The sequence below is a fragment of the Paroedura picta genome, chromosome 1, assembly GCF_049243985.1.
Source record: "Paroedura picta isolate Pp20150507F chromosome 1, Ppicta_v3.0, whole genome shotgun sequence".
Lineage (NCBI taxonomy): Eukaryota > Metazoa > Chordata > Lepidosauria > Squamata > Gekkonidae > Paroedura > Paroedura picta.
Window position 1 is genome coordinate 15,659,191 of NC_135369.1, and position 13,400 is coordinate 15,672,590.

General features: G+C 46.6%; 1 protein-coding gene across 1 annotated transcript; it reads right to left on the minus strand.

Annotated features, from left to right (window-relative positions):
• Window positions 1-1,261: 1,261 nt before the first annotated feature.
• LOC143830657 (C-reactive protein-like) lies at window positions 1,262-5,091 on the minus strand. The gene is made up of 2 exons (XM_077323477.1): window positions 4,950-5,091; window positions 1,262-3,389 (listed from the first exon to the last, which is right to left on the minus strand). The coding sequence occupies exons 1-2, from the start codon at window positions 5,005-5,007 to the stop codon at window positions 2,746-2,748; spliced, it is 702 nt and encodes a 233-aa protein (XP_077179592.1). The 5' UTR covers window positions 5,008-5,091; the 3' UTR covers window positions 1,262-2,745.
• Between the last annotated feature and the right edge of the window lie 8,309 nt (window positions 5,092-13,400).

Below are 13,400 nucleotides of genomic sequence, written 5' to 3' on the forward strand. Positions count from 1 at the left end.
TTAAAGTTAGCTTTTGTTATTTGTATGTGTGTTGGATTGTCTTTAATTCTGTGTTGCAGTCAATCCAATATTTACTTAACCTTCCTTCTAAATGTATCTGATGAACATCTGCTAATTTCAGCAAATGTCTGGTAATCGGCACACCCTGTGGCAGCTGGGATGGATCTAGCAGCGAGTGGCCATGATCCTCAAAGATGCAGTGGACAGACAGCCACAAAGGGAGGGTGCCAAGCAAAATGATTGGCCCATGGGACAGCCAATCAGCACGGGTAGCACATACCCAGCAACAGGATGCAGGGAGAACTCTGGATCCCTTTTAGGCCTGTCTAGTGCAGCCTTTTTCAGCCCCTGAACCATTCTCCAGGCTTTGAGAAACCCAGAAGTGGCATCACTGTGCAGAATACATAGCTACCCGTCCACCTGGGGGCCCTCCCTCTCCCACCCCCCTCCAGGCCCATCACTGGCCATTTTGCGGGGGAGGTCAACGTGACCATATATGGTCATATCACCTGGTAACAAATTTTAAAAATATATAAAAAAGGAATTCACCCCCACCCATTCAGGAAACCCTTCCGGGGCTATCAAGAAACCCCAGAGCGTCACAAAACCCAGGTTGAGAAAGGCTGGTCTAGTATCTAACCACACAGCGGAATTGAACCACAGACCTCCTGCATGGAAGCAGTGAACTTCTCCACAGCAGTCTAGGACAGAAGAACCAAACAAGGACTTGAAAAGTTGGCATACCTTGTAATTCCCTTGATGATTCAATAGAGGGACACTCCACCTATATGAGATGTGCTATGGATTGGTTGGCTGCTATAACAACAAAAACAACAACAACAACAACAACAACAACAAAAACAACTTTATTTTAATATTCCGCCCTTCCTAAAAGCTCAGAGCGGTGACAACATCGTTTAAAACAATCCGTCTCATAATAAAGCCAAATACAACGTTAAAACATTAAGCCATTTTTATAACTCACAGTAGACCCTGTCTGATTTGAGTGGGGGGGATTTGAAATCCTTGGTGGGCAGGTCCTCCTCTGTTTCATCGGCGAGGCCATCCCTTCTTGACCTTCTGTACGAGCCTAATCCGTAGGCCTGGAGCAGGGGTAGTCAAACTGCGGCCCTCCAGATGTCCATGGACTACAATTCCCAGGAGCCCCCTGCCAGCAAACGCTGGCAGGGGGCTCCTGGGAATTGTAGTCCATGGACATCTGGAGGGCCGCAGTTTGACTACCCCTGGAGGAATGGCCCTACGGAAGTGATTAAGATCCACGGGGCCCTGATCTCTTTCAGCAGACTGTTCCACCAGGCTGAAGCCAAGACTGAGAAGGCCCAGGCCCTGGTTGAGACCAATATCAGTTCCTTTGGCCTGGGGATCCTAAGCAGGTTTTGTTCCAGTGACCTCAATGCTCTTCAAGGGGGAGGAGTATGGTGGAAGAGGCAGATTTGTAGATACTCCGATCTCAGACTGTTTAGGACTGCAAAAGCTAGCACCAAAAACATGAAACTCATACGGTCTCCAATCTGGAGTCCAGGCAGTTGGGTGAACACAGGTGTTATATGTGCCCTCCTCTGGGTCCCTGTAAGTAACCATGCCGCTGCATTTTGAACCAGTTGGAGTTTCCAGCGCAGTCTCAAGGGGAGCCCATAACAGAGTGAGTTGCAGAAGTCTAATATAGAGGTGACCACTACATTGATCACCCAGGCTAACTCTGATGCTGAGAGACAGGGCAGAAGTTGTCATGTCTGGTGCAGATGGAAAAATGCCAGGTGAATGACAGTCATGATCTGGGCCACCACTGAAATGGACTCATCCAGAATCACACCCAGGCTCCCGACAGAAGACACCGGTTTTAAATGGGCTCTGTGTCAATTGTTTCTCTGCATGCCAACCCAGGAAGAGGACCTCTGTCTCAGCTGGATTTAACTTCAGCCGACTCTGCTTCAGCCAACCCACCATGGCCTCCAGGCATCTATGTTCCATGTACAGCTTATTTTATTTATTTATATGCTCAATTTGTGGCCATCCCACTATTCAGTTGACTCTGGGGCATTACCAACTCTGATTGGTGGGTATTAGCACAATGGCCCTATGGACTACACTTACTATGCTCTCCACTTCTTGGTGTAGATTGGGACAGCATAGATGTCAGAAAAATTGATTTCCGTGTTGTTCTTAAAGTGTTTCTTGTCCCCAGACTTTGGACAAGCCTGAGCCAATGAGTCAATCTCAACTGGACAAATAAAAGTTTAGGACAGTGGTTCTCAACCTGAGGTTTGGGACCCCTTTGGGAGTCGAACAACCCTTTCACAGGGGTCGCGGCAGGGCAAGCAGCTTGGCCAGGGGAGCACCATCCACACAACAGCCTTGTGGGGTAGAGCGAGGTAGAGTGTTCATTTGTCTGGAGCAGCAGAAAAGAGCGAGATCAGCATGGTGGGACAAGAGGCAGAACTGAACTGAGAAACCCCAGAAAAAATTTTTTTTATATACAATCATGACCGATGGATCTTCATGCCATTGATCAGTTTTGGTTTAATTTCTGCAAAAGAACACTTGCATAATTTTATGGTTGGGGGTCACCACAACGTGAGGAACTGTATTAAAGGGTCGTGGCATTAGGAAGGTTGAGAACCACTGATTTAGGGGAAGCCAAGTAGGAATAATGATTTTATTTATTTTGGCACTCATATTCTGCCCCGTCCTCAGCAGCTCAGGGTGGATTGCAGCAATCTGGCCTTATTTGCAAGCCCTACCAGCTTTGTGGAAAGAAAACAAGGCTGGCTTAACAAAGACAGTGCCGGTGATGCTGTAATTTAACGCATTCCAGTTAATCAGGTATTGAGGAAGAGGGTGGTTGTACAAGGCTAAGGCTACCTCCTCGGGGTACAGAACGCGGTCCCACACGTACACATCTGTGATCTCCCCTACGAAAGACTGGTTCCTGTCAAAGCCACCTCTGAAGGTATCCTGGTCTTGACCGAGGAGAATGGAAGCCTCTTCATCGATAGCGTCTTCTGTCACCAACCTCTTCCGGACGAAGGGGTGCCCGTTCAGCCAGAGCTCCACTAAGCTGGTGTGCTTATCCCAGCTCACACAGACGTGCTTCCCACCGAGTTTGGTGCTCAGGGATTCTGGGATGTCAAAGAGGACAGATTCCTGCCCCAAATAAAAACCATATTGGTTGGGTGTCTCCGCAAAGAGGAGGACCTCGTTGGCGTTTCTGTGGCTGGCGTAAGAGAAGAGGCTGTAGCCGCGGGTGAGGTCGGTGTAGAACCTCATGCACATCGAGAAGCTCGTCAAAGCATGTGGTATTGTGGCCTTCAAGGCTACATGCGCGGTGTCTGAGGCCACCGGGAACACGAATGCCTTCTTTTCCAGATCTGACGAGGGAAAAGAGAATTAGGAATTGTTCCTAGTGACACTTCACCAGGGTTTTTTTGGAAGACTTTTTGCCCTTTCCTAACATGAATCCTCCAGATTTGTCTTTGAGCTAGGGAGTGGCCTTCTTTGCAAGAATTTTTTTTTCTTTTTTTCAATTCTTCTTACAATCGCCTTCCCTTCCTCTCCCCGCTACAGACACCCCGTGAGGTAGGTGTGCCCGAGAGAGCTCAGAGAGAACTGTGACTGACCCACGGTCACCCAGCTGGTTGCATGTGGAGGAAGAGTAGAAAGTCAACCCCCCTTGTCCAGCTTAGAGGCTGCAGCTCTTAATCAACTGCACCACGTTGGCTGTCAAGAAGACAGCTGACTTAACCCCCCCCCCCCCTCCCAAGAGATTCTCTTCCCTCCCATGCATGGCCAAATAGGCTCCTTCATAGCCATTTTGACTTCCTAGCCTCCCTTGGCCTGGCCCTCTCCAGATGACCCAACCAATGCAGTTGTCCCTCAGGACAGAGTGAATGTTCCAAGAGGGGTGTGCGTGTGTGTGTGAGGTCTGTGTGTGTGCAAAGAAGCTGAGAAGGAAGAACAAAAATTGAACGCAACAATGAAATGAATTATGGTTTTAAAATGGGGGAAAGTGCAACATTCTCAGACATCAGAGACCAGTGCCCAAGAAAGGGAAGGGCATTTGAAGGGTGCGCCCTTTAAATGCCTCCCCAAGTCTTCACAAGAAGCTTTACCTGTGAAGCCTTGGGGATGCGTTTCGAGGGCCCACCAAGAAGCTGATGATGAAACATCAGCCACTTGGTGGGCTCCTTCCCCCCACCTTCTCAGGTGCTGCCTGGATAGGCATTTAATGGGCCCATCTAACAAGTGATGTGACAGCACCAGCTGCTTGGTGGGCTCTTTAATTTCCTCCCTGCCTTTCTCAGGGAGCAGATGCCGGAAGGGAGGGACACTTGAAGGGTGCAGCGTGCCTGTCATTATTAGTTGTTTGGCGCTTCCCCAAGCCTTCACAAACAGCTTTGCCTGTAAAGGTTTGGATATGCATCTCTCCCCCCCCCCCCACCACCAACATGTCCTCAGGTGCTGCCTGAGACAGCAGGAGGGGAGAAGCATTCAAACTGGCCACAGCTGGTTTGGTCCATTTAAATGGCAGGAATGAGTGATTCAGCTTGGATAGGTTTGGTTCTCCTTATCTGAACAAAATCCCCCACACCTAGGCCTATTCTGCACACAATAGATAATGCACTTTTAATGCAGATTTAATGTAGATTTTCCTGTTTTGCACTGGAACATCCAGGTGCCAAAACACTTTGAAAGTGCATTATCCTGTGTGTGCAGAATGGGCCCTACTCTGCAGCAGAAGAACTAGATTTGAATCCAGAAGCACTGCAGAGGCCAATCGGATTTCTCAGGGTCTGAGTGTTGGAGCTCTGATGAAGGGAGCCTTGACTGTCAAAGGATCTCAATGGCTCTCCCAGACTGGTTCATAGCTGCTTAGGCAGATGCCCTCCTCTGGCATCAGCCCTGTGTCAACTGCTCAAGATCACACTCACCTTCCTGGGCGAGAGATCCCCAGAGGCTGACCAGGAGAAGGAGGAGAGAGGGGAGCATCTTCTGCAGGATGGCCACACGGAAGATCTTCTGAGAAACGCAGATGGCTCTGGGTCTTCTCCTCTCCACAGGCTGATTCTCCGGTGGGAGCTGCAGAGCTTTTCCAAAATATATCCTTGACCCGAGAGGGGCGGGACAGTCGATATTTACTCAGTCGATTCCATTGTAGAAGAGTACCCTGGGCTAGGTGCCACTTGGGGGAAAGGTCTTCAGTTGGTTAAATCTCTTTGCAAAAGATGGTCAGTGAAGCGAGAGTCATAGAATGGCCATGAAACACGATAAAAGTCTTGGCAGCAAATAATCCTCTGCTTGCCGCTGTTTATTTTTCATTAAAGTCCACAGGACTTAAGATAACAGAAGAGGAGCCAAGCTGGATCAGGACAATGACCGCTTCCAGTTCAACACCCTGTCACACAGTGGCCAAAACCCAGAGGCTATCGGAAGGTCCATTAGTGGGGCCAGAACCCTAGATGCCCTCCCATTGTTGCTCCCCAAGCACCCAAAAGACAGAGCATCCCTGCCCCCGACAGAGTGTTACATCTATACCTTGCGGCTATGAGCCACTCATGGTCCTCTGCTCCAGATGTTTCTCCAGACCCCCGACTGCTGAGTTTACTTAGGAGCCTTTATGAATGAATGAATGAATTAATTACATTTATATACCACCCTCCCCTGTTTACATAAAACAGGCAACAATACAGATAACTCAACAGTTGAACAGTAACAATACAGCGATAACAAAAGAAGACTAGAACAGTAGAACGATGGTGAGAACATTAAATCAGCTATAGTTCAGGGGTAGTCAACCTATGGTCCTCCAGATGTGCATGGACTACAATTCCCATGGGTCCCTGCCAGAATTGCAGGGGCTCGTGGGAATTGTAATCCATGAACATCTGGAGGACCACAGGTTGACTATACCTGAACTATAGCATACTGACGCCCCTGAGGGTTGGACAAATTGGCGGTGTTTTCCTTGGGAGGGAGGCTTGGTTGATGAGGAACTTGTCTGGAAGATTTCTGGAAGTCTAGGGAACCAATATCTACTGGGTCATCCTCCACTTGCTTGTTTACCCTCTTAAAGTACTCTAAAAGGGTAGCGAGGCAACATCTTCCCTTACAGATTGAATTGACCTGGGACTGGAATAAAAGCTCCGTGCAGATTCAGCCCTGGTGGGCCCATGTTTCTTCCTGAATAGTTTTTGTCTTTAGTAGCTTCCTGTCTTTAGTAACAGATTCCACCAACTTACTCAGTATTCATGTTAGACTGAATGGCCTGTAATTTCCCAGATCTCCTCTGGAACCGTTTTGCCATATTTTTGCCAGGAGAGCTGCAGAGTACTTTCAGAAGTCTTGGAGGCCTGGTCATTTGTCAGTGTTTCATCACCTCAATTGGACACCCTTCCTGAAATGGGCAGTTCTGGAGAGGTCCATTGAAAAGGCAAAAAAAAAAAAAAAAATGCGTCCAGCTTCTCTGCCATTTCCTTATCTTCCTCTCATAATCCTTTCACTTTCACGGCCATCCATGGGCCTGCCCCACTGCTTCCCTAGCTGCTTTTCTGCTACCAAAGTGGCATTATGTTCCCCAGTCCCTTTTTGCCTGTCTGATCACTGACTTATGTATTTATTTATTTATTATATTTATATACCGCCCTCCCCGGAGGCTCAGGGCGGTTTACATTAAACTTATAAACAATACATGGAACAGTCTTCGTTAATCGTACAATAATAACAGTGGCTGTAGCAGTATAACAGTAGAATATAACAGTATAACAATAATATAACACTACAACAATGCAACCGTGCAATGGCACAACAGGTCCAGAGCGCTCTGGTGGAGTTCTGGGAGGAAGGGGGGGGGGAAGTGGGGGTCCTTTGTTCGTTGCTGGTTGTGCCTGGTCTCAACCAAATGCCTGGCGGAAGAGCTCCCTTGTGCAGGCCCTGCGGAACTGTTTAAGCTCCGTCAGGGCCCTGATCTCTTCTGGGAGCTCGTTCCACCAGGTGGGGGCCAGGACAGAGAATGCTCTGGCCCTGGTCGAGACCAGGCGGATTTCTTTAGGGCCAGGGACCAGTAGCCGGTTGGTGGCGGTGGAGAGCAGAGCTGTTTTGGGGGCATAGGCAGGGAGGCGGTCCCTCAGGTACACTGGGCCCTGACCGCAAATGGCCTTGAATTACCAGAACCTTTAGTCAAACTTGCATTTGATTTTGTCACGGGCCATGTTCCCTTTTATTTCCCTCACTTGGACTAACCTTCCACTGCTTTACAGAATCCTTCTTCTCCTTTCCAGTTCCTGTTTATCTGTTAATCATGCTAATCTTTTAAAATACCTATTTGTACCTTTCCAAACCTGCGGTCCCCCTTCAAGGATCGCTGCCTTGTTGTGGCAAGGGGGCTTGCGTAGTTCAGTGAAGCTATGAGCTATACCGTGCAGGGCCACCCAAGACGGACAGGTCATAGCTGAGAGCTCTGACAAAAGGTGATCCACTGGAGAAGGAAATGGCAAACCACTCCAGTATCTTTGCCATGAAAACTCTATGGACAGTTCCAATAGGCATAACGATATGACGCCGGAAGATGAGCCCCTCAGGTCGGAAGGTGTCCAATATGCTACTGGGGATGAGCAGACGGCTAGTACGAGTAGCGCCAGAATGAATGAAGCGGCTGGGCCAAAGCCGAAAGGACGCTCAGTTGTGGAAGTAACTGGTGGCGAAAAGACAGTCCGATGCTGTAAAGATTTTTATTCCATAGGAACCTGGAACGTCAGATCCATGAATCAAGGCAAGCTGGATGTGGTCAAACAAGAAATGAGAAGACTGAACATCGACATTTTAGGAATCAGTGAACTAAAATGGACAGGGATGGGTGAATTTAATTCAGATGACCATCAGGTATACTACTGTGGACAAGAATCTCGCAGAAGAAATGGAGTAGCCTTCATAATCAATAAGAGAGTAGGAAAAGCAGTCTTGGGATACAATCCCCAAAATGACAGAATGATCTCAGTTCGAATCCAAGGCAAACCATTCAACATCACAGTGATCCAGGTCTATGCCCCAACCACTGCTGCTGAAGAGGATGAAGTTGATCAGTTCTATGAAGCCCTACAACACCTTATAGAAGCAACGCCAAAAAATGATGTGCTTATCATCATGGGGGATTGGAATGCTAAAGTAGGAAGCCAAAAGATAACCGGGATAACAGGCAAGTTTGGCCTTGGAGTACAAAATGAAGCAGGGCACAGGCTGGTAGAATTTTGTCAAGAGAATACAATGGTCATAGCAAACACTCTTTTCCAACAACCCAAGAGACGACTCTACACATGGACATCACCAGACGGTCAACACAGAAATCAGATTGACTATGTGCTCTGCAGCCAAAGATGGAAAAGTTCTATCCAGTCAATAAAAACAAGACCAGGAGCTGATTGTGGTTCAGATCATGAGCTTCTTGTTGCAAAATTTAGGCTTAAATTGAAGAAAGTAGGGAAAAGCACTAGGCCACTCAGGTATGAACTAAATCATATCCCCGACGAATACACAGTAGAGGTGACAAATAGATTTAAGGAATTAGATCTGATAGACAGAGTGCCTGAAGAACTATGGACGGAGGTTCGCAACATTGTACAAGAGGTAGCAACTAAAACCATCCCAAAGAAAAAGAAATGCAAGAAATCAAAATGGCTGTCTGAGGAAGCTTTACAAATAGCTAAGGAGAGAAGGGAAGTGAAAGGCAAGGGAGAAAGAGAAAGATACACCCAATTGAATGCAGAATTCCAGAGAAAAGCTAGAAGAGATAAGAATGCCTTCTTAAATGAACAGTGCAAACAAATAGAAGAAAACAACAGAATGGGGAGGACCAGAGATCTTTTCAAGAAAATTGGAGATATGAAGAGAACGTTTCATGCAAAGTTGGGTATGATAAGGGACCAAAATGGTAGGGACCTCACAGAAGCAGAAGAGATTAAACAAAGGTGGCAAAATTATACAGAAGAACTATACAAGAGCGAGCTTAACATCCCTGATGACCACAGTGGGGTAGTTACTGACCTGGAGCCAGACATCCTGGAATGTGAAGTCAAATGGGCCTTAGGAAGTCTGAGCAACAATAAAGCTAGTGGTGGTGACAGCATTCCAGTTGAACTATTCAAAATTTTAAAGGACGATGCAGTAAAAGTGCTACACTCAATATGCCAGCAAATTTGGAAAACTCAACAATGGCCACAGGATTGGAAAAGGTCAGTTTACATTCCGATCCCAAAGAAGGGCAATGCCAAAGAATGTTCAAACTACCGCACCATTGCACTAATTTCTCATGCTAGCAAAGTTATGCTCAAAATCCTACAAGCTAGGCTCCAGCAATATGTAGACCGAGAACTTCCAGAAGTACAGGCAGGATTTCGAAGAGGCAGAGGAACTAGAGATCAAATTGCCAACATACGCTGGATCATGGAGAAAGCTAGGGAGTACCAGAAGAACGTCTACTTCTGCTTCATCGACTATGCTAAAGCCTTTGATTGTGTGGAGCACAACAAATTGTGGCAAGTTCTTAAAGAGATGGGAATACCAGAGCATCTTATTTGTCTCTTGAGAAATTTATATGCAGGTCAAGAAGCAACAGTGAGAACTGAACATGGAATCACTGACTGGTTCAAAATTGAGAAAGGAGTTCGGCAAGGCTGTATACTGTCGCCTTGCCTATTTAACTTGTATGCGGAGCACATCATGAGAAATGCGGGATTAGAGGAGTCACAAATTGGGATCAAGATTGCAGGGAGAAATATCAACAACCTCAGATATGCAGATGATACCACTCTAATGGCAGAAAGTGAAGAGGAACTAAAGAGCCTGTTGATGCGGGTGAAGGAAGAGAGTGCAAAAGTTGGCTTGAAACTCAACATCAAGAAAACAAAGATCATGGCATCCGGCCCTCTCAATTCCTGGCAAATAGATGGGGAAGAAATGGAGATAGTGACAGATTTTATTTTCCTGGGCTCCAAGATCACTGCAGATGGGGACTGCAGCAAAGAAATTAGAAGACGCTTGCTCCTGGGGAGGAAAGCTATGGCAAATCTAGACACCATCCTAAAAAGCAGAGACATCATCTTGCCAACAAAAGTGCGTTTAGTCAAGGCTATGGTCTTCCCAGTTGCAATGTATGGCTGCGAAAGTTGGACCATAAGGAAGGCCGAGCGTCAAAGAATTGAGGCTTTTGAACTCTGGTGCTGGAGAAGACTCTTGCGAGTCCCTTGGATTGCAAGGCGAACAAACCGGTCAGTCCTAGAGGAGATCAGCCCTGACTGCTCTTTAGAAGGCCAGATCCTGAAGATGAAACTCAAATACTTTGGCCACCTCATGAGAAGGAAGGACTCCCTGGAGAAGAGCCTAATGCTGGGAGCGATCGAGGGCAAAAGAAGAAGGGGACGACAGAGAATGAGGTGGCTGGATGGAGTCAGTGAAGCAGTAGGTGCAAACTTAAATGGACTCCGGGGAATGGTAGAGGACAGGAAGGCCTGGAGGATCATTGTCCATGGGGTCGCGATGGGTCGGACACGACTTCGCACATAACAACAACAACAACAAAACCTGCGGTATGAGTTCAACCTGAGCTTCCAGGATTGTATTTCAAGACAGTCTCCAGGCTTCCTGGAGGGATTTGACCCTCCTTCCCTTTCCCCCCTTGAGAGAGGTGTGTACTGGCTGCAGGTCATCTATTTATAGTTTCCCTGGAGCTATAACGCAATGAGAAATGCAGCATTTGAAATTTTAAAAAGAGAAATGTGCAGAGAAGTGTTTTAAACTGATGTTTCCTTTGTCGCAAGTAACTAAGGTCTGGAAGGGCAGTTAAAGTTAGGTTTTGTTATATCTGTGTGTGTGTTGCATTGTCTTTGATTCTGTGTTGCAGTCAATTCAATTTTTACTAAACCTTCCTTCTAAATGTATCTGATGAGCATCTGCTAATTTCAGCAAATGTCTGGTTATTGGCACACCCTGTCCCGTGGAACTCAGGAGTCTTGGGTTGAATCTGCACTTAGTTTGTTTATTCCGTTGTGAATCCTGCTGGATCCAGATCAATTTGAATTCGGGTCATCCTCTATCTCCCCCCCCCCCTGCCATTGAAACAGAAAAGTGTTCTTCACGTGGTTAGGGAAGCTCAGAAGGGGAAGGTGGAGCCAAGTGCAGCAGGAGCTTCTTTCTTTCTTTTCTTGAACGAGGGGGAGGGGGAGGGAAGAGGATTGGAGACAGTAGAGGAGGGAGGGGAAACAAAACAAGAGGCAAATCCCTGCCGAAAGAAGTTAGGGCTTCTAGAGCTTCTGCCAAGGGAAGTTAGAGCTTCCCCTTTAAGGCAAGCTTGCAGCCTGCAAATGAGGAACTGAAGCCTTGGCCAATCAGGGCTTCTCTACCATGGAGCTCAGCAGCTTGTTCAGAACAGGCAGAGATCTGCTTGCTTTCTCATGCGGATTTTTCAAATATTGAGGGTTATATCCACACTAGGATATTGCTGGGAAAAGGTAGGGTCACTCCTGATCAATCATGCTTGTTGCAGAGGGAAAATTTAAACCGGACAAAATCAGAATGGAAATCACATTCAGTGGAAACGGCAAGGATTGAATCGACCTGGGATTGGAATAAAAGCTCCATGCAGATTCAGCCCTGGTGGGCCCATCCTATGGCAGCTGGGATGGATCCAGCAGTGAGCGGCCATGAACCTCATGAATGCAGTTGACGGACAGCCACAAGGGGAGAGAGCCAAGCAAAATGATTGGCCCATGGGGCAGCCAATCAGCATGAGTAGCACATACCCAGTAACAGGATGCAGGGGGAGCTCTGGACGCCTTCTAGGCCTGTCTAGTACAGCCTTTCTAAACTTTTCTACCATTGAGAAACCCCTGAAATATCCTTCAGGCTTCGAGAAACCCCAGAAGTTGTGCAATTGTGCAGAACACGGGAAGCATAGCTGTGGACAGACCCACTCAGGGACCCTCCCCATCACACCCCCTCCAGGCCATTGGCCATTTTTAAGGGGGGAGGTCAATATGACCATATATGGTCATATATATGGTCATATCACCCGATAAATGTTTAACAGATTTAAAATATATATAAGAAATTAGTTAACACCCACCCATTCAGGAAATCCTTCCAGGACTGTCAAGATACCCCAGTGATTCACAAAACCATGTCTGAGAATGCCTGGTCTAGTATCTAACCAAACACAGAAACAGATCCATAGACTTCCTACACGGAAACAATGAACTGCTTCATAGCATGATGTGTTTCCCAGTCATAGAAGGCTGGTTGGAGAGAAGAACCAACAAAGAATGTGAAAAGCTGGAAACAGCCTGGGTGTTTCCTGGGACATTTGGTAGAAGAAAACTCTACCTGTATGAGATGTGCTGTGAATTGTTTGGCTGTTACAACAACAACAACAATAACAACAACAACAACAATTAACATGCTTTAGGATGCTTTGGGCTGATCCTGCGTTGAGCAGGGGGTTGGACTAGATGGCCTGTATGGACCCTTCCAACTCTAGGATTCTATGATTCTATGATTCTATGAACATTATTTTTATATCCTGCCCTTCTGAGAATAGATCAGAGTAGGTGACAACATTGTTTAAAACAATCAATCTCATAGTAAAACAAAATACAACATTAAGCCATTTTTATAATTCACCGTATTCCCTGCCTAATTTGGGGGGGGGGGGTATGTGTCAAAATTCTTGGCAAGCTTACCTTCCACTGTTTCATCAAAACCAGCACAACTTGATGTTCCACATGAGCCATCCCACTTTTCAGTTGACTAGGGGCATGACTAGTACAGCACTCAGATTCATGAGTAATACCACACTGGCTCTGTCGACTAGTTACTATGCTCTCTCTTCCTCGGGGTAGATTGGGGCAGTATTGGCAGCCAGGAACTGATTTGCATGTTGTTATTAAAGTGTTTTCCACCCCTAGGCTTTGTATGAGGCGGCGCTAGCAGGTCATTCCCAAATGATCAATAAAAAGTTTAGGAGAAACCAGGGGCCTATTCTGCACACCATAGATACTGCACTTTCAATGCACTTTAGAAGTAGATTTTCCTGTTCCGCACAGGAAAACCCAGCTGCCAAAGCACATTGAAAGTGCATTATCCTATGTGTGTGGAATGGGCCCTAGTCGGAATAATGAAATCTTTTACTGGTGAATATAGACTTATAATTCTTATCAGATGACTTCATGAAGAACTGAGAGGAGCAGAGCAATTTCTTTCTACTGAATCGCCAGGCAGAAATTTCAGGTTAAATCACCTTTCCCCCTCCTCTTAACTATTTTATTTTGGAATTTAGATTCTGCTCTGTTTTCAACAATCCAGGGCGGATTACAGTAATATTGCTTTATTGGCAAGCC